At 46.4% G+C, this 27,352-nt stretch overlaps 3 protein-coding genes across 7 annotated transcripts in view; 1 reads left to right on the forward strand and 2 right to left on the reverse strand.

The window, feature by feature from the left end:
* The window catches only part of TMCO4 (transmembrane and coiled-coil domains 4), a 43,786-nt gene extending 26,546 nt beyond the window's left edge, over nucleotides 1–17,240 (reverse strand). Inside the window, exons 1-5 of one of the 5 annotated variants that reach the window (XM_083877010.1) lie at nucleotides 17,217–17,240; nucleotides 7,084–7,268; nucleotides 6,513–6,687; nucleotides 2,654–2,681; nucleotides 581–713 (exon numbers count right to left, since the gene is read on the reverse strand). In XM_083877010.1, coding sequence (XP_083733136.1) covers nucleotides 581–713; nucleotides 2,654–2,681; nucleotides 6,513–6,687; nucleotides 7,084–7,262 — 515 coding nt within the window. In that variant the 5' untranslated portion in view covers nucleotides 7,263–7,268; nucleotides 17,217–17,240. Of the gene's footprint in view, nucleotides 1–580; nucleotides 714–2,653; nucleotides 2,682–6,512; nucleotides 6,688–7,083; nucleotides 7,269–9,766; nucleotides 9,908–10,025; nucleotides 10,121–17,216 lie in introns of those variants that run through there. The other 4 variants (XM_083877008.1, XM_083877007.1, XM_083877011.1 and 1 more) reach the window with 4 other exon arrangements.
* On the reverse strand, nucleotides 12,052–13,644 carry RNF186 (ring finger protein 186). The gene has a single exon (XM_083876608.1). It carries the CDS (start codon nucleotides 13,617–13,619, stop codon nucleotides 12,702–12,704), a length of 918 nt encoding a protein of 305 aa, XP_083732734.1. The 5' UTR covers nucleotides 13,620–13,644; the 3' UTR covers nucleotides 12,052–12,701.
* A 60-nt stretch (nucleotides 17,241–17,300) lies between the features above and the next one.
* Nucleotides 17,301–26,992, forward strand: OTUD3 (OTU deubiquitinase 3; the record flags this gene model as incomplete). Its single annotated transcript, XM_083877030.1, has 8 exons — nucleotides 17,301–17,473; nucleotides 18,138–18,286; nucleotides 19,237–19,349; nucleotides 22,856–22,978; nucleotides 23,655–23,780; nucleotides 24,335–24,431; nucleotides 24,673–24,854; nucleotides 25,184–26,992. 8 exons carry the CDS (start codon nucleotides 17,301–17,303, stop codon nucleotides 25,355–25,357), a joined length of 1,137 nt encoding a protein of 378 aa, XP_083733156.1. The 3' UTR covers nucleotides 25,358–26,992.
* Nucleotides 26,993–27,352: the final 360 nt, after the last annotated feature.

Below are 27,352 nucleotides of genomic sequence, written 5' to 3' on the forward strand. Positions count from 1 at the left end.
AATATAAAGATACTACATTTCTTACAGATACCAAGAATTAATCCTATGTTAATAACACAGAATTATGAGCCAGGTCTGTATGTATCTGAAGGTTCAGCCTGTTGCCCTCAGAAATCTCCCTTCAATAGGAGTTATCTAGCTGTCTCTTAAAGATGTTGAAAGACAAATCCAGACACAATGAACAGCAGAGGATCTAATCCTGATTGTCTGTAGGAACTTCTTTCTGCAAGAGGCAGTTCTACCTGAAGGATATTGGGCCAAGAGACAACAAGACCTTTGTGATGTATTTATGCAAAATCTACAGTCTCTGAGAGGCAACTGGAAAGAGGAAAGGGGCAGCTCAGTGCAGAACAGCCTTTACCAGTGTGCAAGGCCAGGTCTCAGCTCTGATTTTAAGAATGCTGAGCTTTTCTGCTCGTCAGTGCTATGAGGGCTCTGCAACCCTCATCAAGCCATAAATGATTACAGTAAGAGCCATGTGGGGAATAATCAGAGACTGGACTTAGGCACAAGTAATTACCGCTAAGTTTTTGAGCACTGGCAGTGTTTTTTGATCCCATATCAACCCAAATGTTCTTACTCTGACTCTTCCTCTTTTTGTTCCTTCAGGCTCTCAAGCAAAGATTCCTCCAGGACTTCCAGATCTTCCAAGGGAATTCTTAGCAGCCAGCTGACACGGCAGATCAACACCCTGGCTCGAGCATCATAGGAACCTTGAAGAGAGAAAGAGAGAAAAAGAGAGGAAAGAAAGGAAAAGCCCAGGAAATCACTCTGATCAGTCTGATCACACAGTTTGGTTAAGGAGCAGAGTACTCAAGCAATGTGTTACAGCGCAGCTCCTTCCCCCCTCTTTTTTCTTCCAGGAACATGAGAAGAGACTGGTAAATGGAAAATCTTTCTTCCCTGCAAACAGAGCCACCACACCAGGTAATGCCTCTGTGGCAGGAAAAGGATCTCAGATCTTTGGTCTCCATCCTCTGTGGTAGAGGCCTGCTGGCAACTTTTCAACAGAGAAGTGCTGCAGCAGGATCAGTGCTAACTGGAAATATCAAATATATCTGTGTGGGTAACTGGGCACAGCCCACCTCGACTGCACCAGTGCAAGAAGGTGGCATCTTGTAAAAATGCACCTCCATGCAAAAGTTTTATCTTCTTCTTTGGTGGCAACAAGAGGCACTCAGGAATGTAAAGCTACGCACCAGCTCCCCCAGCAGCACCACGGACAAATGTTGGCTTTTACACTCCCTGCTGGAGATGCACTCAATGCACTCAGACAACATCAGACAACAGAACTGATTACTCCCCGTTTTGTAAGCAGGTGTTCTTGAAGAAAAGATATCTTAGAAGAAAAGACATCTTAAATGTAATAGATTTTAAATTATTTGTGCCAACTCTTGCTTTTTAATGTTTGTTGTTTTTTTTTAATGTGTTTCTCTCAGCAGCACCTACTGCTTCCCGATGTTTGCTTTTATAAAGGGTTCTTGGTGCACTCTGGGATGAAAAACACAATTGCTTTTCTCAGGGTGGGTGAAGATACCAGCAGGACCCAATTACAAAGAATGTTTGATACTCTGCACGTAGATCGAATATGGCATTGGGCAATCTATTAAGAATGTTTATTTATTACCCTCATCACCAAGATACTAAACTAATTCCATGGCCTTTAATGACACTCTTGATCAGGTTTCTGGTTAGTTGAGGAATGAGGACAAGATTTATCTTCACTCCTTCCTGAAATGTGGCACATCATGCAAGTCCAGGCAGGTGTAATGAGCCCCTTCTTTTTCCTGTCTGCTGACACTGCTGGGCTCCGTCCTCACCAGCCTGGTGGGAAGGCAGTGAGGCTTGGAAAGATGGTTCTCCTAAATCCCAGCTTCACAGAATAAGCAGTTTTGCAATAACTGACTTGTCAATTTTCCATTAAAAATAAAGCAAGAACAAAAGGTGTTTTGTTCTGCAGTGCAACAGGCTAATCAGCAACCAGTGAGTTCTTTCCTGTGAGAACATGTTAAAACACAGAGATTTAAAAAATGCAAGTAGTGATAGAATCCAGGCTTCTTTTAGACATGAACATTCTGTTCAGCAGACAGTCTTTATTTCATTAATTTTATCAGACTAATCCACGTAATGGATTGCAAACCAGAGAATGGTTTTATGTGTAATATAATATATGAGAAAAATCACATTTATTTATAATGGGCTTCACAGGATAGTCTGGAATTTATACCCTGAAATTTTTTATTTTTTTATTTTTTTTTTTTTTTTTTTTTTTCTTTTTTTAGGCAACCAGCAGAAAATATTTTAGGTTGAGATTTTCATAATAGCTTTATTGCCCTCCTAAAGGAAGAGGTCACCTGCTTCCCTGGAAACACTGAGAAAAACCACCCCACTCCACCACCATTTACATCTGCTTGCTGATGCATGGTGTGTGAAGGTAAGGTGGTGAAGAGCTGTTCAATTTTCAGTGGGTATTATTAACCACTCCTAATACAAGAGATTTTTTTCCTGAAGGGGATGCAAGAAAGGAGTGTGCAGCTTTTGCCAGAGAGGAAAATGAGATGAAACAGGACAGTGCCTTTTTGAGCACTTTAAAGTATCAGATGTAAACTCAACTATATTATTTTTCCAAAGAACAAATGCTAAGTGAACTTACCATCTTGAAGTGAGAAGGATAAAAGGTCCTAAAAAAAAAAAGAAAATTAAATTTAAAACTGATTATATAGTCTGGCGGGATCAAAATGGAGGCATAAAACCCATCAGACTAATTACTGCAGCAGCTCAGTTCATAAGTGGGAAGCAGAAAGTAAAAATTCAATGAGGCAGCACAGAGCAAAACCAGTCAAAAATTCTCCAAAGGCCACAACAAAGGGCTGGACAGAAGCAGATAATGCTTGGTATATGCTGAGGCATCCCACATTTTTTGTTATTTTGTTATGATCCTGATCTTACACCAGACTACAAAGTTTGGAGGAACAGGGCTCTAACCCTCCCACACTAATGCCTTCTGCTCCCTGCAGTCATATGTACTCACATATGCAACATCACTAACAGGTCTGAATATTCCTCTAATGGCCCCTATTTTCTTTGGCATTCTGAGAATTCACAGCTCTAGGCAGTAAGGCTGAACTGGCATGAAGTTCTTTTGGATTAAGTGAGTTAAAAAACTCAGAATTTATGGCCTGTCATGATTGAGGGACTTACTTCTGTGTTGGCTCTTTACCATAAAAAAATGGAAAAACAAATCAATTCAATAGATGGTTTCTATGGATAAATCCATGAAAAAGAGGTCAGTGTTTTTACAACTGTGTTTTCCTCTTTTATCGCCACTGGACAAATTCTAAGCTCTTTATGTGACTACATTAAGCACCAGGTCAGTTGAGCTGCTTCCCTCTCCTACACACAAATACAGCACAGCTGAATTTTACAGGGAATCCTTTCAGCCCTCTGGGAACACAAAAAATGCAGCCAAAGATGTAGGAGGCTGCCAAAGATTTTATGATTATTAGTCCTGTAAGCTCCCAAGCACAGTTTGTATCATAAAAACTTCTCTAATCTGAGAGTCCTACACATGAGAAGTGCAGAATGCAGAACAAACCAGAAGAGGGACAAACTGCAGACTGCTCCCCAGGCTGGCTGCTGAGATGTGGGAATTGGAGACACCAGTCCAGAGGAAGGAGTGTAACTGAGTACTTAGAGTGCCCAAGGATCAGCTACGTGGGCACCATCACCTCCTCTCTGGGTGCATTTCTGGGGGAAGGGCTGGCACAGAGGTGTCACAGCTCAGCAGAAGGTGTAGGGCTGGGAGCCTTGAGCAAAAAGCTGACCAGGGCCTTGAGTCTAGACTAAGGTGAAGCTTGTGACCTTGTTGCCACAGTTTTCCATGGATTGATGTAAGCAGCCTCTGGAAGAGGGGTCTCTGGAAGAGGGTGATGGTTTGTGGGCAATAAACTCTCCCTGAGTGAGGCTCAAGGAACTGGGGCTGTGAGTCAGGTCCTGTCCTGTCTGCCCAGTGTCACCTGTGGCACCTGGTATCAAACCACCCCAAATAAATCTGGCCTAAGCACATACACATGTGCCTTTCAGAAGGCCAGGGATGCACGTAGGTAATCAGGTGAGAAACTGGAACAACTGTTTTTATGGCATCCATCCCAGTTAGCACTCTAAAATTTAGGCTGCAGTTTAGGCTGTGCACATACTACACATCCTGGAATCTAACCAGCAGTGATTAGATTAGTTCACAACTGGTTTGTTTTCCTCCCTAAGCAGCAGTTGTTATATTGCAGCCTTATTTTGAAGTCAGTGTTTTGAATCTCCATGAAAACTCTATGACAAGACAACCACCCATATGACTGATAAGGTTTACAAAAGAAGGGAATCTTTAGTCAGTCTTTGCCAACTTTTTCTCAGTTGATGCAAGCTCAAAACGAATTTCCTTAACAACAGAGAGCCCCAAATCCACATTGCAGTGAATGTGGGTAGAAAACCACTGGAAAATGGCCATTCTAAGTATGTTGAAAGCAAAAAACACATTCATAATAAGAATTTTCAACATTTTATCACCTATCACCACTTCTACATGTCTTTTATTGCATTGCCTTCCCATACCACACCCACAGACTGCTGTGACTGTCTTTAAAGGATTCAGTTACCACCATCTGCCTGTATTAGTCATCTGCAATGAAAACAAAGATAACAATCTATAATCCTCAGATGTTCATTGAATCAATGGTGAGCTCACATCTAATCTCCTGACTTCATGGATCATCCCTTCATCTCAAAGGAGCTGAAGGGCCTGCAAAAATGCAGCATTAGTGACAGCAAGGCCCTGCCACTGAACACGTCGAGCAATTAAAGCAGATATTTAATAAACAGTAAATATCGTGTCAGCAGCAGCTGAATACAAAAAAGCACAAGCACCATAAAGCAAAAGATCAATAATTCATAGAGCTTTGTCCATGGCTTGTTTATTTCCAGGTAAGAAGGAAAAAGCTGATCTCAGCTTATCGCTGACGTTTCCCACACACCAGTGTGTTTTTCCAGACACACCTCTGCTGCCTTGCTCTGCTGAAGCCTTTCCTTCTGTCTCTCCTCAGGCAAAATCAATCACCTTGCCCACATGCAGATGACTGTGTAAGGGATTGCTACTGTGGCACTAGACTGATAATTATTCCTTATCTTTGCCTTCAACTGATAGAAGTTGTCTATGGTTTCTGTATTCCACCCAAATCCAGGGCATATCCTCAGTTTCCTGGGTCAGAGCAAAATCCCATGTGCTTCTGCTGGTCCAGAGCCACTTTGGTACAAGCACATGGAGCCCTCATGCAGCATAAACTCGGAGCAAGCACAAGCCAAATTTCAGCCTTAATAAATTCAGCAGCAATGTAGGAAAACTTGCCTCAATGCAGAGAATCCATCCTGAGGCAGAGAGAATGAGGGAAATGACACAGGAAGCACACCAAGGCAGAAAGAATGAGTGTGAATGTATAGAATTTGAGGAAACAGCATCCAAATGGTCACTTTTATTTTAGAAGATCTGCTCTAAATTATTAATTAAGATCTCTGTTGCTGTCCTTGTACTGTTGTAGGACTTTGGGCACTGGAGCATTTAGACCAGGAGCAGATCCTCTGATGCATTTCATGGACTGACAGGAGACAGAAAAAGGTGGCTAGGAAACAGGAGCGGGTCATGATGACCAGAGAAGTTCACTGCTCTCTTATCTCCCCTAACATAGACGAGTTCTCACATCTGTTGTTCTGCCAGGCCATTGGTCAAGGTGAGTGTGTGATAGCCCTCAATCAATCAATACCAGAGCACTGGCTGCATGCACAGGGTGACAGTGCCCACGTTCTCTGTGAAACCAGCAGCAGCCTCATGTTCTCTTCACCCTGCATGGCATAACATGAGGCTGGATGAGATCTTCCCCAGCAAAAGCAAATGCTGCCAAAATGCTTCACTTCTTTTATCCTTCCACCAGCTTTTACCGCAGAACATTATAGAGCAGCCACAGTATCCCTTCTTCAGTGAAAGAAAATAAAGTCACAATAATTTCCTTCTGGTCAAAATGTACTCTGGGAGAAATACTGGAAATGGTGCTCCTTGGAACAGATATGTGGAGGTGGTTTGTGATACATATATAGTGAAAGGGCTTTCAAACAAGTGAAAATCAGGTCTACTGTGTTCAGGGTGTCACTAAAATCTGTACAACATGAGCATGAATGGAGATCACTGCAATAACACAATCAAAGTAAAAACTTTGTCAGTTCTCTGTTCTGTAGAGTGAAACCATCAAAGACACAACTCAGCAGAGAGTGACCATGCTACATGTTCAGCATTTCCATGAGCTCTTTATGAATAGACTGCCAGTCCCCCACAGCTGCTTATAAATAAGTGCCTATCAGAAATATTGACTTTATTTCCCTGACTGCACAAACAGCACTTCAGCTGCAAACAGGCAGACATGACAAACCACTTTTGTAAAGCAAACAAGGGCAAGGGGAGCATATGGACTAACCTGGGTAATGAGAAGTGGATTTTCTTTCAGGATGGGATCCTTCAGCAAAATTTCAGTGAAAGTTTCTGTGCCCTCACCTCCTAAGCCATCAGCAAAGGCTGTCATGGCAGGTAAAACAGCATCAGGCAAGTCCAGCCACTTCACAAAGCCCTTGATGAATTCTGTCCTGAAAGAGCTGTAAGGCAACAGAAGCAGTTAAGGCTTCACACCTGGGTATTTCAAGGCCCCACAACTGGGTATTTTTATAGCTTTGAGCAATCCGTGGTTTCAAACGTTGGTTCAGACAAAAATCAAAGCATCAGGAGTCAGCAGAAGGTGAATTGCTAAACGAGGTGGCTAAATAAACAAGGAAACAATCTGAGTGGGGCTAGACCTTGCTTCAGAACATGCTTTGATGTCTGCAGTGTTAATGGATGTGTTTTGTGCTGAATTTAAAAGCCTCACAGGTGCAAGAGAGAAGGATCTTCCACTCCCTCAACTTCAGAAGACCCCGCACAGAGTCTGATACCAGCTCTAGCTGAGCCACCACCCAAAACCCACCTGCCTTGCCCAGCCCTCGCTCCACTTGTACCTTTGCTCGTTTTCAGGGAAGAGCCAGGCAAGGGAAATGCCACAAAGCGCCGCGTACGCGAATCTCCCGGGCTCTCCCAGCTGCCGGCCCAGGAGAACGCCCGGCTCCCTCTCCCCACCACGCTCAGCCTCTTTTTGCTGTTTCGAAGCCCAGCCTTTCCACTTCTCCTCCGCAGCCATTTTCACCTGCAAGTTCAAGGAGGAAAAAACAGCTGAAAAAAACCCCAACCAAACCAACAGCAAGCAGTTGGAAACCAGAAGTGAGGAGACAAATTTGTCTTTGTTTTTACTACCACACTTGTGACTGGAATTAAATCAAGTCTAGACCAGGTCCAGCTTGCCTATTGCCCCCAACACTCTGCTGTGACCAAAGAAGACACAGAAACAGGACACAAATGAACAGTTCACCAATTCTCAAACGTTTTGCATAAAATTAGCTGACAATAAATATTTCAACCTGCAAAAGGACAAGTTCCATTTGGAATGCAAAAAGACTGGGCTCCATTCAGGCCTATCAGTCCCACACTTACTGCAAAAATAACGTGAAAATAAAAGCTCTGCACCTGATACAGGGACCAGTATAGCTGCCTGGGAAATAATTTTCCTCTCTTGTCCTCAGCCCAAATTGCTCCTGGTTTTTTTTGCTGACAGCATTAGGAAAGTTGAGTCCAGCTGCAGCCTCTGAGGACTTTGATGCGTCCCATGGTCATTGCTGTGCATGCTTGTAATATTCCTCCTCTATACAACCTGCACTGCTCTTTCCCTAAAAATAAGGTCCGTGCACCACACGGATCTTGGGCTGGGCCAAGATATTATTTTTTAGAGTGTAGCTGTGCACCCTTTCAAGTGAAGGGGTCCCAGCTGCTCCCCTGATGGTGCCAGCAGCAAACTGAGGCCTCAGGCAGAGGTGACAACAGCTCATTTTAAATTCAGCCTAGGTAACAACCTGCTCCAGGGCTCACTGCCATCACCTGGAATTTCTACTTATTTCCTTAAGATCCAATCAGTTTTAAGGGCCCCAAATCACCCTTTTCATTTTATAGTTCAAATTAAAATGTTTCCTTTCTTCCACACCCTGGCTAAATAGAAATTAGGAGCCCATGACACTACTAGTGATTCCCAGGGGATGCAGACACCATTTATGGATTGTTTTAGAGCCCTAAAAGAAAGAATTGCAACAGGAGCTGCTCTTTTAAAAGAAATTTTATTATCTGCATGTCACTTGTCATGGTTCTTTAGGAAAGGTGTCTGTCCCGCCTTCCCACTCAGAAACCCTAAACATCCAAACCTCCAGACCAATTCTCCCAGGAATAATCTAACACTAAAGTTTCAATAATTTTACAATTATTTGCCATGTCTGCTCACCTCTGGACACATTATGGGAGACAGCACTGAAAATAAAACCCCCTTCCCTGATAGATTTATTGATTTCTTAACAGGGGCTCTTATGAAAAGTGAAGCAGCTAAAAAAGATCCATGAGCAGTACAACTGTTTAACCTAATTTCCTAATAACACGAAACATGGAGCAATAATGGAGTAACACCATGGTGCCTCCTGGCATGCAACAAATAATTCAGAGTGCTGAGCAGCTAAAATATGCAGAGAAAGTTTCTGGAAGACTTTGCTCTGAAGATGCTCAGATCCATATACTTCCCTCTACACAGGTATCTTTTTCCTTATAAACACGTAGCAGAAACTAGGCTTGGGATTTTCAAACACACAGCATAAAAAAAGGGCAATGTGTGATTTACTAAATAAAATTTGGGCCAAGAACTTTTGCCACAGATCCAAGATGAGAGAACTGAGAGTTAGAAACATATTCCAAAAGTTATTTATTCCAAAATTTTTTAAGTCTCATGGCACTGGAATTCCCATCCCTTCCTCAAACAATGCAGTTCAGCAATCAACAGCATTGCCATAATGTGAACTGTCACTTGAAAGAGAATTTTTTATCACTTCCAGCTCTCATTTTTCACACAAAGCCCTTTGTTTTCTTGAGAGATGGTGTATTTTATAGAGCAGCTCATACAATCCTGTTTGGAAAGCAGAAAGATAATTCCCTCGGGGATCTAAAGCTGTAGGATACATCTACTCCCTGCAGCTGAAAGAGGGAAGAGAGACAGGGCGGCATCGCATTTGTCCTGAACTGTGACAAAAGGGACCAAACCATCATCTCCACACCTCCCCAAAGTTAATGAGGCATCTCATTAACTTCAGAGAAGCGGCTGTAGGTAATTATTGGGGGCTGGCCAAAGAGTTCCGTGTGAGGCCCAGCGGGGACAGCGCAGCCCAGCTGTGGTTACATTGCACACAACGCTGTGATTGCGGAAACATTTGGGCAAAAGAGATTTTTTGGGGACCTGGCCATGGCTCCAGAGGTGCTGGGAGCACCAAGCCTCTACTTTTAATCCTAGATAGGAGGCATGAACACGGAATGCTGTAAATTCAGTTCAGTCTCAATGTAAGGACACATAAATGCGATATGGATAGGCCACAGGGATCAGAACCGGAGGGGACAGGGACATGGAGAAGCCCAAAGTTTAAGTAGTTGGAAAAGTGAGCGTGTTTAATTCAGTTAATCCTGAGGTCTGCACAGCAGCGGGTGAGAAGCGATGTCCTCCCAGTGAGGCGAGCAAAGCTGCGGACAGGGAACAGCACAGTGAGAAAAGCGTGAGGGCACCACCTCAGCCGGGGAACTGTGAGGGCAGACACCGCCACAGCTGCCCGTGGTCACTGTTACCACAAATCCTTCACGGCTGAAGTCTCTGCTGATCCAACACAGGCACTTATTTACGGAAAGCGGCGCCTCTGGCCCCGCTGAGGGGAGGGAAGCAGCGGTCACAGCACAGGAGCGGCCTGAGGGGAGGGTTCCGCCCGCCCGTCCCGCAGCCCGCGGCGCTGCCCCAGCCCAGCGCCCCCCGCACCCCCGGCCCGGCCCCGACCTGCCGCCGGCCCGGCCGAGCACCGGGCACCGAGCACCGGGCACCGGGAAGGGAACACCGCGGACCGGGAACTGACCGAGCACCAACTACCGCCCCCGGCGCCCGCCCCTTCCTGCCCTGCCCTGCCCGGCCCGGCCGCCGGCGCTGCGCCATCGGCACAGCCGAGTGCGGAATGGAGGGTGGAAGCTGCTGGGCTGAGGGGTGGAGGACACGGAGGGGATGACAGAATATTCCGAATTGGAAGGGATCCACAGGCATCATGAAGTCCAGCTCCTTAAGTGAATGGCCCACAGAAGGGATCAAAGGCACGATGTTGGTGTTGTCAGCACCGTGCTCCAGCCAAGCGAGCTGACTCCGGGATCACCTGAGGGGATGGTGAGGGATGAGGGGATGGCGGGGTGAGGTGGAGCTGCCTGACCCCATTACTCATTACTGTCCCCCCTCTCTAGGCCACAGTGTCCCAGTGACCCAGCCGCTGTCCCAAATCAGGAGCTAGCCAAGTTAGATAAGCAGGCCATGGGACTTCAGAGCTGAAACTTGCTTAACAAAATGACCAGCATGAATTAAACACGAGAACAAGCAAAGCCTTTACAATTTGGGATATAATCCCATTAGCCTTTTCCTCTATAACTTAATTGCCGCTTCAAAGTCTTGCATGGTTATTGAGCCTTCTCTTGTCAGATGGGAATCTGTTCAAAAGATACCAGGCTCCAGAGGCTCATGACTGCCACCAGCATCTGTGAACTCTGAATCACCTGCCTGTTAGTGGCTCTCAGCCTGAAAAACATTTCAGTGGAACGGCTGAAGGAAAACTTAGAAGGTGCTGCTCCATATGATCCATAGGGATTCTTTCAGAGGGCCAATCTCTACCTGGAAATCACACTTTTGTATGCTACCCTTTCCTGTTGGCCTTTTTTTTGGCTGTGTAGAAAGTAGTGTAATAAAACAATTATTTTGGAAGGGCAGGGTGAAGCGTAATAAAAGATTTTACTGGTCATGTTAATTCTGTTTTCCTTTCTTCACACCCATGTGCTGAAAACATACATGGGCTGGCAGGATCCCTTGTGAGTGATCTGTTCAGGTCAATACATTTGTTAGAGACCTTTACAGCACCAGTCACCCACTGGTGTTGGTGAAGGGAACTCGATAAGAATATTGTCTGTGAGCTGAAAGATTTGCCCAATGTTTCTGAAATTATTTTCAGCGCAGCTAAATATCTGGTCCAGTATTTCTGTTTGGAATAATACAGTATTTGGGTTTAAAACTACCTGCCTTTTTTCCATCTGGAAAGATTTCTTCTGATTGTTTATTAGCAAATGTCATATGTATTCTGCAGTAAGCCTGTTGCTGTCTAAAGAGATGAGAAAACCCAAAGGATTTAGTTCTCCTGAAAGCTCCCATTCGTGGCTGAAAACAAACCTGTGTTTTCCAAGACTTTAGGAGTACAAGAGTTCCTACCCTCTTGGTCTAACCTGCTTTATCTGCTGTGAGACACTCTGTATATTTATATACTGAGCAACTGCAGGACATCAGTTTCCAGTCTTATCGAACACAAATATTTACCTGATCCAAGGTCTCCTGAGATCCTTGACACTCTTAAACATGCAGTTTAACTAGAGAAATCTATTTTTTCCTCAGTTTAATTTTAGTTGTGTTTCAGGGTCTTTTCTTAGCAACTAAGTATTTTTTTTTTAAATGAAGGAACACTCCAACACATTACTGCTTTGCTTTACTCACAAACTCAGCTCTGCAGACTCCCTAATACGCTTTCTCAGCTGCAGTTCCTGTGAATAAGGAAACTAGGAATTGTTTTGACATGAATTGTCCATAAGGAATTGATACAAACAAGTCAATGAGCAATTAATATTATTTTAGATTTAATGGAGACATTCCATTTAAAAATATCACACATGGTGTGATGCAGCAGTCAATGGATTTTCTGTTTACATCTGTGAGCTTCTCCAAGGGCAATGTAAAGGGGGCAAGAAGAGAGGTTCTGCAGGTTGCCAGATAAAGGAATGCAGGTGAGAGGAACTATTTCTGTGCTAAATAATGTGGGGAATTTGGAGGGTCATGAGGTTTTTGAGCCTTGCCCTTCGCAAGCCACAGACTCAAGATTAGGAATGTTGGGTTTGCCTCTCCAATTTTGTGTGTAACTTTAAATGGCATCAACTGACATCCGTTTTCCCAGTCCCTTTCCCATCCCTGCCAGGGATTAAGGTGATAATCTGGGCTAAAATTACTCTCTTCCAAACATCCACTCCCTGATTTAGCAGCCTTATTTCCTGCACTGTCCCAGGGAAAGGTGTCTGTGTGTTCAGAGAGTGGGAACAGCAACTGCCGGGTTTTGCAGGACATCACCTCCCTGGTGTCCCAGAAAACATCCTGCAGGGCTGATCAGGAGGGGACACGGACATCAACAAAATGGCAAAACAAACCAACACAATTACTAGTCTGGGATAAAAATTGTCTGGAAAACACATAAATATCAACATATAAATAGTTCATTTTGTTTGCAATAATGAGATTAAACAACACTGTGCATTGGCATTGAGCCAGCTCAGCCAACTGTTGAATTTATTCCCCTGACAGATTGTTTTTAGTCCGTAACTCACTGGTGTGCCCAGCGTGCACTTGGCCCAGTCCCTGATCGCTGGGACTCACAGGTTAGTTGTTTCAAGCAACAGTAACAACGTGGATCTCCTTGTCACAGGAGGTTTGAGAGTCCTTCTTGCACCTACAGTGGAATTTAGGAGTGCAGCAAAGCAGCATAGACATGAGCAACCCCAAAGTAAGCAGGAGACAAATTACCCATTTCACCCTCCCAGAGTACATAAAGGGGAGGATGAGTATGGTGAGGATCACCCCAAGCAGCAGGAGCAGCAGGAGTCTCTGCACAACCAGGCTGGTGTGTGCTGGGCTGTTTTCCTCTGAGTTTAAAATGTCTTGGCTGCTCGGAGTCCAGCTATTGCCGTCCAGCCCCATGGCATAGACGCACACCTCAGGGTTTGAATCAAGGTTCTCCAAGCGCTCCAGGATGTCTTCTTTATTCTGGAGCGTGCGGATGAGCCCTCCTGACACGAAGGTGGCTTTTCTGCAGAGGGGGCAGGTGATTATCCAGGTGTTCTCCTCCTTCCTGAGGATCAGCTTGAGGCAGACAGCACAGAAGGTGTGCTGGCAGTCCAGGAGCTTTGGGACTCTGTAGATGCTGTACTTGTTGAAGCAGATCATGCAGTCCATATCCAGGGTGGCTGTGTCTGGGCACTGGTTCAGTTCCAACGTGCTCATTTCGGGAGAGTTTGTGTTTGCTAGTGCGGCAAGTGGTCCCGAGTTTGGAGAGTCTCGTTCCAAAACTGCTGGTTTAAAGGCAGCAGGACTGTCTCTCTCTGTTTCTGAAGGTCTCTCCATTTCTTCAGTACACTCTTCAGTGAATGACACTCTCTTCTTGTATTTTGAGTTTTGTGTTATGGATCCTGCTCTGCTCCTTTCTGCAGCACCTCCTGCCACGGGCACAGGACCGTCTGCTTCAGCCTGCAGTACTCCAGGAGCTGATGATCTGTTTTCCTTGTTTGGCTTGTCAGTGGATTTCTCCATGGAGATAAACCTCGGTGCAGCTTGTCTCCCCTTAGCTGAAGGATTTCCTGAGTCTCTGGCTCCTTTTATGTGTTGCTGTATTCCTGATTGATTAATGAGAGCCTTAAGTGAGGCCGTGCTCCTACAATACGATGTTTTTATGACATGGGAACCAGAGTTAATGATTGACTTCCCAGCCAAGACATTTTACAACGACTGATAATATCAGTGGGCAATTCCTGTCTGGAAGCAGACTCCATGGCATTAGCAGACCACTCTGACAGCCAGACATTACTGTTATTATTAAATTAGAACTCTCTTAGTTGAAAGCAATTTCATTGTTCTCTAAACAGTGCTTTGCTGGACAGTGACAGGCTTGGGGGAATTAACTGTTTCTAACATTGGTGTGCTGAATGCAGTGCTTTGGTTAGAGCATAAGTACCACCAGTTTTGAGCTCTCTGGGTAGGAAGTTTGCTGTTGGTTTAGAAACACTTGCTACCCTACAGCACCAAGTAAAAAATGAGATTGAAATTATTAATTTGACTGTTGAATGTCCAATTGTTATTAGCTCTTTTATCCTAGAGTATCTCTTTTTTCATCCTAGGATAACTCTTTTATCCTGTTTGCTTTAATCATTAGAAGGTTTCCAGTACAAACTGAAGCATGACTGAGGCCCACACAGGATATCTCAGAGTCCATGAGAAAGATCTGGAAACTAAAAGCAAGACCAATGTCCTAGATGGTGAGACCATCTTCTTTCCTGTGGTGGTCACCAAACAACCTCATGCACTTGGGAGTGCCCTTGCTGAGACGTTTTGTGAATATTCATCTTGTCTGAAAAAAATGCCTGAACAAAATTCCTCAGCCTCTGATTTCTTTCTGCCTTTTTATTTGAGGAGTAAAATACAGATGGTTTCTCAGCAAAAATCCCATGGAAGAAAGGAATGAAAGAAGGAAGGGAAGGATCACTAATCCCAAAAAGCCAGATGAGGTCAGTGTTACCAACAGAAGACACACAGTACCACACTGGTAGCCTCAAGTGCACCTGAATGCTCACACTGCCTGTGCCCCCATGTCCCAGCCCCTCCCTCCCAGAGAGGAGCAGCAGAAAGAAATGAAACAACTGCAGATGAGGAGGGCAAGGAGTTCAGGAAGGTTCTAATCTCATGAACTTGCTGGAGAGACGGATGAGGTGAGAAGAACTAATTTGCTGAGAAATAGGAGGTTTGTCGTAAGCAAACTTCGTCAAAGTGCCTGAGCACTGCTGTGTTTCTGCTGACATGGCACCTGGTGGTGCTTGATGGACTTTTGGATGACCCCAGATTTTAGGAGCTGAGTATCTCTCAGTTGCAGAAGTTGATATCAAAGGGCAGAAATATCTGGAAGTCGGATGGTGAACTGCAAGACTCATTTATCTTTAAAAAGAGAATTTTCTTTTGCATTTCACATAATTCTTTGTCAGCAAGTTCATGCTGTTAAAAAGAACTGGGAAAGTAGAAAACAGCCACTATTGCAATAGTTCAGAAGCTTCAAATTTGCTCTGTCAGTTCCCACATCCAAAATGGAAATGTCTTAAAATTCCTGATTCCTAATTATTAGAACAATACAAAAATACCTTGCAGATGTTTGAAGTTGGAACAGACACCAAGAAGGACAACTACACTCCCAACAAAAAAAGTTTAAAACTGGTTGGGATGAATCTATGCTCCATGTCTATCTGCTTGGTGTTCTACCAGTGGGTGGGGGTGACTTGTCTGTATCTTTCGTCCTACATTCTGGAAAAACAGGTTTTTGTTGTCCTCCATTGATGAAGTTTTCAGCCAAGCCCTGATTCCAGTTCCGCTTTGTCTCCGGTGTCACGAGTGATGCTCCCTGGCTGGCATGTGTCTTGTGCTTATCTGAATTGCTCATAGCCTATTAATTCTCCTCAGGCTAATTACTGCCTCATTAATCATTTGCAACTAGTTTATATACTCATGCTGTTTTCCCGCTTTTAGTGTGTTTGCATAACAAAATATGTTTATATCAAGTGCTTTGTATGGAATCGTTTATAGCAGGAAATAGATATAAAAGAGCAGTTGTGTCATTCCTAGTAAATTCTCATGTGTCAGAAGCCAAACATCCCAGAAGATACTGGGACTACTCCTGTGAGCTTCTCCCTGTGCTGAGCTGTGGTTCAGGTTGTCCTGACTCTGGACAAGAGGAACAGAAAAGTTATTTACAACTTAAAACTCACTATGATGTGAAGCCTCTTGTTATATTCCCGGGACTGTTTTGTTAGTGTTCCTCACAAAGCTGTCTGGATGTGCCTTCTGAGCTAGGAATTAGAAATTCATAGAATCCCAGACTGGGTTGGGCTGGAGAGGATCTTAAAGCTCATCCAGTGCCACTCCTGCCACAAGGAAGGGACACCTTCCTCTGTCCCAGGCTGCTCTAAGCCCCGTCCAGCCCGGCCTTGGGCACTGCCAGGGATCCAGGGGCAGCCACAGCTGCTCTGGGCACCCTGTGCCAGGGCCTCACTGCCCTCACAGGGAGGAATTTCTTCCCAATATCCCATCTATCTCTGCCCTCTGCTAGTGGGAAGCCATTCCCTGTGTCCTGGCACTCCAGGCTCTTGTAAATAGTCTCTCTCCATCTTTCCTGTCAGCTCCCTGACAAGAAAGGTGCAAATTGCAAAAGCTGCAATTAAGTCACCCTGGAGCCTTCTTCTCTCCAAACTGCACAATCCCAATTCCCTCAGCCTTCCCTCATGGGTGAGGTGTTCCATCCCTCTGCTCATCTTGGCCTCCTCTGGACTTGGCCGACGTGCAGCAGTTCTGACAGGACGGGGCAGTTTCTGTCACGATACCGGCAGAGAAAACCAGAGCCGAGGGCACAGCGACGCCCTGGTGGGGGCTGCTGCTGGGTGATTCCTTTAACCGGGGGCTGTGGGATAAACGGAAGAGCCAAAGAGCAGGAGGATGGCAGGAAATCCTCCCCAAGAGCTCCACACAAATCACCCATCTCGCTGTGCCCTTTTCCCAGCATCCTGTGAGGAGTCTCCCTCAGTGCTAGACGAAGCAAGACGTGGAGGTTCCGTTTATTACACTTATCCCATTTAATTAATCGTTGCTGTCTCAGCTCCGCTCCTGCCCCGCCGCTGCTCTCAGCCCTGTTCTCCTGGTGCCACCTCGCGGGTAGTCCATGGGCTCACCTCCCTGAATTGCCGGGAGTTCCCTTGGCAGCCTGGTTTGGGTTCAGCAGAGGGTCTGGGGCGGGTGTGCAGGACCCCGCGGTGCCGGGGCCGAGCGGCGGCAGAAAGCGCCCACCCGTGAGGCCAGGGCGGGGCACCACTGTGAGGGCCGGGAGCCGTGCTGGGCACCAGAGAAATGCTCCTGGGCGAGGGAGAGTGCAATTAGCTCAGAGGACAATTAGCCGGAATCCAGCAGCTTTTGGTGCAACATCAGTGATTTCCGCAGCCTCCCCAGCCCTTCCCCGCCGTCACGCCGCTGCCGGCGCTTGGCTGTGTCGTCCGCTCCCGCTTTTCGGCTCCCTCCCCAGACTCAGTTTCCCCCCCAGGACCCCTCTGTGCCCTCTCCCCTCCCTCCTCCTCCTCCGGGGTCCCCCCGGCCGCTCACGTGATCCCGCCCCGGTGCCGCGGTCACGTGATCCGTTCCCGGTGCGGCGGTCACGTGACCCGCCCGGTGCGGCGGCCGGCGGGGATGTCCCGCAAACAGGCGGCCAAGGCCCGGCCCGCCGCCAGCGCCAGGAAGGGCCGCCGGGCCCGCCATTCCCCCGCCGGACCGGCCCCGGGCCCCGCTCCGGGCCACAGCGGCGGCCTCGCCGGGCAGCTCCGGGCCCTGGGCCTCAAGCTGCGGGAGGTGCCGGGAGATGGGTGAGCGCCGCGGCGGGTGACCCCCGCAAGCCGGGGGCCGGCGAGTCCTGCACATCCAGCCCTCAAGGCTGTGGGCTTCCTCCTCCCCGGGAGATGGGAGCTCATCCCCGGGCCTGAGGGCTTTCATCGCTCCCGGGGAGGGGAGCCGGTGTCCCCGGGGGCCGAGGATTTTCCCCTCCCGGTTGAAGTGGGCCCGGTGCTCCGCAGGGGTGAGGATTTCCCCGCCGTACCCCTCAGGGCTCTCCGCTGTTCTCTGCGGTTCTGTAGGGCCTATAGGCTCGGTCAGTCCAAACCCAGGGGCCCGAGGGCTCCAGCGGAACTGAGTATGGGAAGGTCCATAAATGTTCTCATGGAACACTTTCACTCCCTTCTTTTCTATAAGGTGAAAGGGTAGTAAACGTTTCTGCTGAGAAGTTGCTCCGTAGGGCATTGTTTTGCCCTTTGTTGCTTTATGTCCCTTTATGTCAGTGTGACAGTTCGGCCCAGCAGATTCACCGTGACACCATCACCCAAACCCAGCTGCTCCAGCAGCCACAGGGAGTGAACCCTCCTTTGCGTTCATATCCCTGCTAAACCGGGCAGGATGAGCTCAGCCCCTCTCCCTGTGACCCTGTACTCCTTCTGCTGCCTCAGACACACTCACTCCTCTTTTCCTTCTCGGCAGCAACTGCCTGTTCCGGGCCCTGGGGGACCAGCTGGAGGGGCACTCCCGGAACCACCTGCGGCACCGCCAGGAGACCGTGGAGTTCATGGTGAGGCAGCGCGGGGACTTCGAGCCCTTCGTGGAGGACGATGTGCCCTTTGACAGACACGGTACGGGCTCCGTGGGACACCCTGGGAGGCATCGCTGTGCCATGGGCTTGTGTCTCCTCAGAGCAGCTCCTCACTAACCACTGCCTCATCCCAGATCCATGTTTTGTTTGTTCTGATGTAACCGCCCAATATATCACATCTGGCTTTCAAACCTTCTTCTCTTCCTGTTTCAAATGCTCCAGCAACCACCTACTTGCTTCCTTCACAGTGTTTGCCATCTACTTGCTTCCTTCACGGTGTTTGCCATCACTGCAAAAAATTAATCCTGTGAAAAAACCCAGAAGTACCTTAGGGCTCCTCTCTAGTTGTTAGAAACAGAGACTTTACATTTATGGCTGTTGTAGTGCTGTGGGAAGGTGAGATATTTAATCTTCACTGAATTTGTCCTGGAAATTATTTAAATTTAGGAGAAATTTGGAGAAGGAAAGAGAGACCAAAAAGGCAAGGAGTAAAAATTAGGTGTTTTCAAAAGGAACTTAGGAAAAATTGTCTAGTTCTCCTTGAATACTAGTGGGGATTTGGCTGTTTTGGTGAGTGGCTGATTTCTTTGGGTTTCTTCCTCCTTGGCACTCAGTATTTCCTCCTGGGAACTGGGGGAAGATCCAAACTAGAAGCAAATACATCCTTTGATGTGCCAGGTACCATGCAGATGATGCATGAAAGTGGTTTGGTCACTCAGTATGTGGCACTTCTCCTTCTGAGCTAACAGACCCAAGTAGCCTTGCTTAGTCTAAGGGTGTAGTGCCTTCTTTAGAGATTTCTGTGGTCATTTAAATGCATTAACTTGTGTTGCAGCCAAATTCTTGCCTCAGCATTCACTGTTTCACAGGTGGGATTTCCCTTCCAGAATTTCTTGGGCTCGTGTTGAAATCTCACCCCTCGTTATCCCTCCACTGCTTTTGGAAGTATCAGAAATTAGGTTCAACTCTTGTGAATGTTTTTTCCTTTAGTTGCCAATTTGGCCAAGCCTGGTACTTTTGCTGGCAATGATGCTATCGTGGCCTTTGCAAGGAACAATCAAATGAATGTGGTTATTCATCAGCTCAACGCTCCACTGTGGCAGGTGAGAAACAAAGCTTCTACATTTTGGCCTAATTTTTACCTGAGGGATATAAGTAGTGTGGAAAAAATCCTGATTTATTGAAAAAGAGCAGTAGCTGCAATGATCTGGGCACGGTGCAGAGCTGTGCTTGGTTTTTGAAGAGGGGGAACATTTGAGATTTTGGCTAGGAGGAGAGGGAAGGAAAAAAACCAGTGAGTGCATGAGAGATGTGTGTGTGGGGGCAGAGCAGCATATTTTACTTGGGCTTTAGGCTATGAGCTTCAGTGCCATGCTCTGTTTCTTGAAGATCAGACTGCTTTTGAGCTGAGTTTTCTGATAGGAATCTCAGAATGGGTCAGGTTGGAGGGCACCACACTGGATCATCTGGTCTTGTCTCCCTGCTCTTGAGGCTGACCAGTCCCAGCTCCCTCAGCCTTTCCTGGGCAGGGACATGCTCCAGGCCCTTCCTCATCCCTGCAGCCTTCACTGGCCCTGCTCCAGAGCTCCCTGTTCCCCTGTCCTGAGGAGCCCAGAGCTGGACACAGCAGTCCAGGTGTGTCCCAGGGCTGGGCAGAGGGGCAGGGTCACTCCCTGAGCTCCTCCCAGTGCACCCCAAGGCCTCATTGGCCTCTTGGCCCCCAGGACACTCTGCTGGCTCTGGGACAGGTCACTGACCTTGGGACCGCAAGTCCTTCCTGCAGAGATGCTCCAGCAGGTCACCCCTGCCTGTGCTGCTACCTGGGGTTGTTCCTCCCCAGGAGCAGGACCTGCATTTCCCTTGGTAAACTTCAGGCAGTTCTTCCTTGCCCATCTCTCCAGCCTGGTGAGTCCTGAAGGGCTCCACAGCCCCCTGGAATTTGAGCTAGACTTAAGGAAACCTGTACAATAAGATTCAGGAAGATGGAAATGAAAGTATAGCAGGGCATGCACTGTGTTGGAGTGAAACTCCATCAGTTCTTCATGGGATGGGAAATGCCAAGGTTTCTGCCAGATACAGGAACGAGCTTTAAAAGGAGATTTTAAAAGCTTAAAGTGGTATTTAATCAGCTCCTGGAAAGATCTGTGCGGTGTGGTTTCCTCTGACAGAGGGGGCACTGAAACAAGTCCCTTGTTTTCTCGTTATTATTATTTTTCCATGGCAAGTCCACACTGGACTGGGTCCATGGTCAATCTGCCTGGTCACTGAGCAAGTGAGAACCTGTATTAAAGTCAGGATTGTTTCTGGCCTCTCTTTACAGACAGAACCAATGAAGTATGTAGATTAAACAGGGCAATAAAGATAAAAAACCAGATGAAAGCTGTCAGTGACGTCTTACATACATTTAAAACAGCATCACGTGGATTCCTGAACTCAAATTTAAACTCTCATTTCCAGGCAGCCATGGGCAGTGGGACATGTGGGTGAAGTACCTGTGCAGAGGCAGTGACCCTGCAGGGGAGGTCACAGGGGTGGTTTTCATGTGTTGTTCCTCAGGGTTATAATTTATTGAGATTTTGATGTCCTTTTGAAAACCTTGGTTCTTTAATCTCCTCTCACTGACTGTGTTAGGGTAACAATACAGAGTTTGCGATGAGGTTCTGGCTTGCCTGAGCAGTGCTGTTAGTGAAGGGTTGTCTCAGGCCCTTGACAGTGGTGTGAGTTAAGAGAACTGTGAGTAGTTGTAACATCATGAAAAGCTCTTTGCAAATGAACATCTCTGCATGGAATTTTTTGGTCTTTGAACACCCCTTAACTTTTTTGATAGTGACTGTAAATTACACAATTATTAAAGTTGGAAAAGACCTTTAAGGTCATGGAGTCCAACTGTGGACTCAAGTTAGCTGAGATTTGTAGGTTGTTTTATTGGTTTTTTGGGTAACAGGCTGGCTTTTTTCCCTCTGTTTTTAATCTGCAGCTCTCATTTACTTACCAGTTTCAGTGTGTTCATAGGATCAGAGAATCCCAGGTTAGTTAGGGTTGGGAGGGACCTTAAAGTTCTTCCAGTTCCACCCCTGCCATGGGCAGGGACACCTTCCACTATCTCAGGCTGCTCCAAGCCCCATCCAACCTGGCCTTGGACACTGCCAGGGATTCAGGGGCAGCCACAGCTTCTCTGGGCACCCTGTGCCAGGGCCTGCCCACCCTCACAGGGAAGAATCCCTTCCCGTATCCCATCTATCTTCTGCCCTCTGCCAGTGGGAAGCCATTCCCTGTGTCCTGACCCTCCAGCCCTTGTAAATAGTCTCTCTCCATCCTCACTCTCAGCTCCTTCAGGTACTGGAAGGTCACAGTTCTGGAGCCTTCTCTTCTCCAAACTGAACAATCCCAAGTCTTTCCTCATAGGAGAACTGCTCCATCCCTCTAAATCAATTTGGTGGCCTCCTCTGGGCCCACTCCAGAGTGGAAAAAGGCTTCTCTAATGAGAGCTAAATAGGCTACTTTTCAAATCTTTCAAGAGCTTTGGGATTTGTTAGATACCTATTCAAGCTCTGGCAGAGGAGAAATGTTTTAAATACATCTCACCAAGTTTCAGTTTTGAATAACTGAATAGGAGTTAAATGTAACCAAGTGTTGAGTTGAAATCTGAAGGTGAGCAAGTGTAAAGTAGACGAATGGAGAATTATTTGTTGGAAAACCTGAAGTCATTAGTGCAGCACAGACTGCAGCCAGGGCTGAAAGGTGACTTGGTGTGTGTTCTGGGAGCTGAGATAAGGCAATGCACAGACGTAAAAGGGTTGGGAAACTCTGGAGCCCTAAAGCAAGGAGTTCTGGTCCTTTGCTTGCTGACGTCTGCTCCAGCCCACATCTTTGAACTTGGGCTGGCAGGTCAAGCCAAGCTGGTCTGCAAGTGCAGTGGGATTTTCTGCATTCCTGGCAGGAGCTGGAATGCTGTGTAGCTCTTATCTAACAGTTTGAGACACTGATAATCGGGGTGGGAACTATTCTCACATCAGTACAGATAATACTCAGAGCAGGAATTTTTTGTGGAAGCTGCTGTAACTCGGTGCTGACAAAGCAAAGCAAAGCGGCATTTGGTTGTTAACAGTGCTCCTGAATGGAGTTAATAACTTTCTTTTAAAAACAAAACACAGCTGTTTGGAATGCTGTTAAAACAGCATCTTGTCCCAGCTGCAGATCAAAATTTACTCTGAGTGACTGTTTCCACTGTAGCTGTCACTTGAATGACCTCTCTTCCCTCATATTTGAAGGTAAAATGACATGGTACATTCCCTGGGAGCTCTTGCTGCAGTTGGTTCTAGAAAGATGATAAAAAATCTGATAGCTCCTGTGGAAAGTTCAGGAAATAGTTCTGAGCTTTCCACAAAAATATTTTCATTCCACGTTTTGTTTGTTCTGATGTAACTGCCCAATATTTCACATCTGGCTTTCAAACCTTCTTCTCTTCCTGTTTCAAATGCTCCAGCAACCACCTACTTGCTTCCTTCACAGTGCTTACCATCGCTGCAAAAAATGAATCCTGTGAAAGAAAAATCCTTTGCTGGAGTCGGTTCCAAATCCTGATTTGCAGTTTGTTTGTTTTGTTGAGATCCGGGGCACGGACAGGAGCGATGCCAGGGAGCTGCACATCGCCTACAGGTACGGGGAGCACTACGACAGCGTCCGCAGGATCAGCGACGACTCGGAAACTCCCGCCTACCTGCGCATGGAGGTGGGTTGTGATGGGGTGAGCCAGCTGGGGGTGACAAACAGAGCTGAGGAGTGCTGCCAGGTGGTTTCCAGTCTCATCTGGGATGGAGGGAAGAGCTGTGTCTCTGTGTTGTGCTGGGAAAGCGAAGCCCCAACAACATGAGGTTGTTGTAGCTCATGCTGCTGGCTGTCCCGGGAGGGGCTGTGAAGGAGGATGTCAGCCTCTGGGCTGGAAATGAATCCAAAGCTGATGCCATGATGTGAGCTGTCTGGAAGCAACCTCATCTAAATGATGTAGTCATGCACCTCAAATGGAAAAACAAAGGGAAGGGAGGAAAGAGCTGGAAATGCAACAGCTGGATGTAGTTGTCTTCTTCCTATCTCCCTTTTTGATGTTGAGGAGTAATTGTGCTGTGCTTGAGGTTCTCTGCACACAGCTGAGGTGTGGTATTGTATTAAAAATAATCCATTTAAAAGCTCGTTTATTGTGATTCATGATGTTGCAGTACACTGGAGTTTGTTCAGCAGTGCAGGAGATGTGGGAAACTCTCAGTGATGGTGGAGGTTACACAGTTTCCAGGATGGTTTGACATGGGATGTTCCCGAGAAAAGTGTGCCACGATAATTACTTTTATTAGGATGTCAGACTTTTTTGGATTGCATGCCTGTGTGATCTGCTGGGCTTTGCTCTTCTTCAGATGCTTAGCAAGAACGATTTGAAAAAGGCAGAGGAAGTGAAACCACAGAAGGGCAGCTCTGAAGATGAGACTGAAGTGGAGATGGAAGATGCTGTACAAAAAGTCTGCAACACAACCGGGTGTTCAGTAAGTGTCAAGGAGCCTTTCTGTGCTTCATGTTCAAACCTCCTCAATACATGGAAGTAGTCCTGGGAGAAATTGTAAAGAACACTCATCTTGTACAAACTTGAGTAGCACAGCCATCAGTCAGGGTGCATCTCATCCTAGAATCAACCCTTAAATACAGATGAAATACCGACTTTTTTGTGGTTGCCTTATAATTTTGGAAGGTCTGTCCTGTGGCTCTCATAAAATTCACTTGGAAACAAATCCTGTAAGTTCTGAAATCCTTTGGGGCTACTGAAGATCACAGATAACTGGATAATCTGTGACTCTTGGCTGTTGGCACTGTGCAGGTGCCTAGAACAGAAAGGGCCAAGAGGGAAACTTACACTGAAAACAGTGTGTTCCTTTTTTCTGATATCTTCAGGAATTTAAGGTTTTCCTTCTCACCCTTTCAGAATTGAAGCACAGACTAATGATAAAAGCAGCAACCCCCTCTCAGTGGTGCAGGTGTTTTTAAGTGAATGTAGGTCAGAGATTTGAACTCTTCAGTGTTCTCCTTTCCCTCTTGTGGACAGGACATTGATTTGGTAAGCCATGTTCTGGAAGTGGAGGACTACAATGTGGAATCTGCAATACTTGCCATCTTGCAGATGAAGGAAGGGGAAGGAATAGGTGAGTGCACAGTTTGTCACCTGAGACTTTGGGTGACCGTGATGTTGGTGTTGGGGACAGCAGCAGGACAGGTGGGGTTTGTGTGCTGCCACCTCAGCCTTCTGTGCTCTGGAAGGTTGTTAGTGAGGGCAAGTTCAATCCAGCTTCCAAAAAACCCCAGGACTTCTGGGAAAAGGAATTGGCTGACAGTGTGACAGCTCCTGGGTAGAACATGTCTGAGGAAAACCTCTGCTGTTGGCAGGTACCGAGGAGCAGCAGGAGCCCCCAGGCAGGGAGCAGAAATCCTGCAGCGGGACACTGTGGGAAGAGAATGGAACTGGTTCAAGAATCTTTGGAAATCAGAGCTTGCATCAAAGTGAAGCAGAAAATGACAAGGGAAAAGCTGGATCCAGGGAAGAGAACCGAGCCAGCAAAAACCCAAAGGTGTGTGAGGGGTTTGGCAGCAACATGAGCACCCTTCAGTGGCTGGGGGATGCCTTAGCATTGCTTACTCAGTAATTCTCTTCTCATTTGAGTTAAAATGAGCTTCTGCTCACTGCATTTTGTCACTGCTGCAGCTGTGACTGCTCTGCCACAAACATTTCCTGGTGACATGCGGCACTTCCCAAAACAACTCAGAATAAAGTCCTGATAAATAGTTAGGAATGTCCTCTGGCAGCTGCCTTGGTATCTGCTTGTCTCCTTCATTCCTTTTCCCCAGCTGAGCAGAGCATGTGTGGTTTGAACTTTGTGTTTTCATCCTTCCCTTTCAGGTAGCCAAGAAACAGAGGAAGGAACAGCAGCGGCTGGAGAAGAAGAAGCGTCAGGAGGAGAGGCACAGGCAGAAGGTCCTGGCCACCAAAGGGGACAGTGCAGACACCAGAACAGAGACAGACCCGGCCAACCATGTCACCCTGGTGAAGGCCATGGCAGCCCTGAACATATGACTCAGTGCTCTGATGAGAAAAGCAAATAAAACTGATAAAGACAAAATTCCCCCAGGAAAATTTCCAGGCAACCCATGGTTATCTTAAAATCCATCTGTGCTGGGATTTCCAAGCACAAGAGAACTTCCTCTTTCTTTGCTTGTGAGGATGACAATTGCTCATTGATTCTGCATCAACCTGTGGTGAGAAGAGTTGTTTAAACTTAACAGGAAATAGAGACTTGGGTCTATAATCTTGGAGTTAGATGACGGTGAGAATCTTTTCTACACACAACGGTGTCAAATTTCTTTTGACATATCTTGATGTGCCTGGTCTTTTTTTATTTTTATTTTATTTGTTTATGCCTGGAGGAGCTTTATTTCACCTTGCTGTCAGGGAAAGCTTAACAAATCTCAACTCAGGAATATCTCTGGTGGTAAATATTTTTCTTTTTAAATTCAAATAAAGTAAGGGAACAGAGTCCCAGAATCATTTCCAAAGCAAAGTGTGTCAGCCAGCACTGTCTCAAACATGACATTCCTCTTTTGTTTGCCAGGCAGGAATGCAGTGACAAGTTTTAATCTCACTAGAACTGCTGGCATTGCACTGGGCTGGTTCAGAAGTGATGAGTACATGGAGGGAGATGGGAATTGCTCTATCCATGCTTGCTGAGCTTTGGGATCAGCTCCTTTAAGATGTAGGAGGAAAAACAATAATCCTAGTGGACTCATGAGAATGCAGAGCTGATTCTTCCGATCTGATAAAATGTGACAGGAACAGGCTTGCGGTTTCTCATCAGTGTTGTTACTTGGACACCTGGAATCTCATCCCCTTTGCCCTGTTCCTGAATTTCTGGGCTACTCCAGGGCTTTAGTCTAAGCCAGGAGCTGGATAGGTGTTAGTCTCCAAATTAAATTAGTATAGCCAAAGGACCAAGAGTCCTGGGAAGAAGCTTCCAAGCAGCAGTGATCCCTGGGAAACCTGCCTATTTCACTTCATAAATCAGGCGTTTTTCAGGGCAGGATTTTTTCCATCTTAAATTCCATTTTGGTGAGGTCACCAATTAGGATGTACAGCTCGACTCCTGTGATGTTTTCCACTGTAGGACTGAGAATTTGGATCGAGGTGAAAGGACTGTGGGATTCAGCCTTTGATTTGTGGCTCACAGTGTTTCAGCTCCACTCAGGTTTTTGGGCTTGTAACAAGCACTAGGCTTGAAGAAAGTACATGTGCACTTACACACACAGGAGACACCTCATCAGCCAGGGCAGAAGTGAAAGGAATTTTTTCAAAGTAAGGAGTGTTGCATTTGAAAAATTCATCTGTGCTTTAAAGTTTATAAATCAGCATGGAAATATAAATAGGTGTGGGGGTTTTTTTGGGTTTTTTTTACTGAACTGTGAAGAATTGGGCTGGTACTTGGTGTTCTCTGCTGCTGTTACTTGAAGAATAAAAAGAAAGGAGCTCTCCTGGAAGAACTGGTGATGTAGGAATTCCTTTTTCTCCAAGACAGTCATTTTCACAGCAGTGCAAAGAGAGGTGAGTCAGAGCTTAGTGAGGAGAGAGTGCAAGTTCCTTCAGGGGGTGAGGAGTTGTGACAGCAGTTTGGCAAGGCAGTGTAGGTGTAGCTGTGTCACCTGTGTCCTGCCCTGTCCTGTATTTTGGTCTGAAAGGCAGGTCTGTTCTGCAGGCTTGAAAAGATAAGAATTTGCAGTCGTGCACTGTGAATAAAAAGTTTGATCTTAATGAATTGGGTTTTTGTCCTCTAGAGCCAGGGCTGATAAGAGATTTGTTGTTGGCTGGAGCCTGAGAGTTGTGAAGGGAATTAATTGTCCTGGAGGCTGAGGTGGGAACTCAAACCCCATCCCCTCGTGTGCAGGATGAAAGGGGGATCTGCAACAGCAGCACAAACAGCAGAGAGAGAGACTGGCCCTCGGCTCGTGGCCTCTGATACATGGAACAAAATCTGGGACTGAAAATGCTTTCATTTTCAAGTGTAATGTGATTAAAATAAAC

This window comes from Zosterops lateralis (genome assembly GCF_965231275.1).
Source record: "Zosterops lateralis genome assembly, chromosome: 22".
Classification (NCBI taxonomy): Eukaryota; Metazoa; Chordata; class Aves; order Passeriformes; family Zosteropidae; genus Zosterops; species Zosterops lateralis.

Excerpts from the sequence above, each read along its gene's own strand:
- RNF186 (XM_083876608.1), bottom strand. The coding sequence starts at position 13,619 with ATGGAGAAATCCACTGACAAGCCAAACAAGGAAAACAGATCATCAGCT.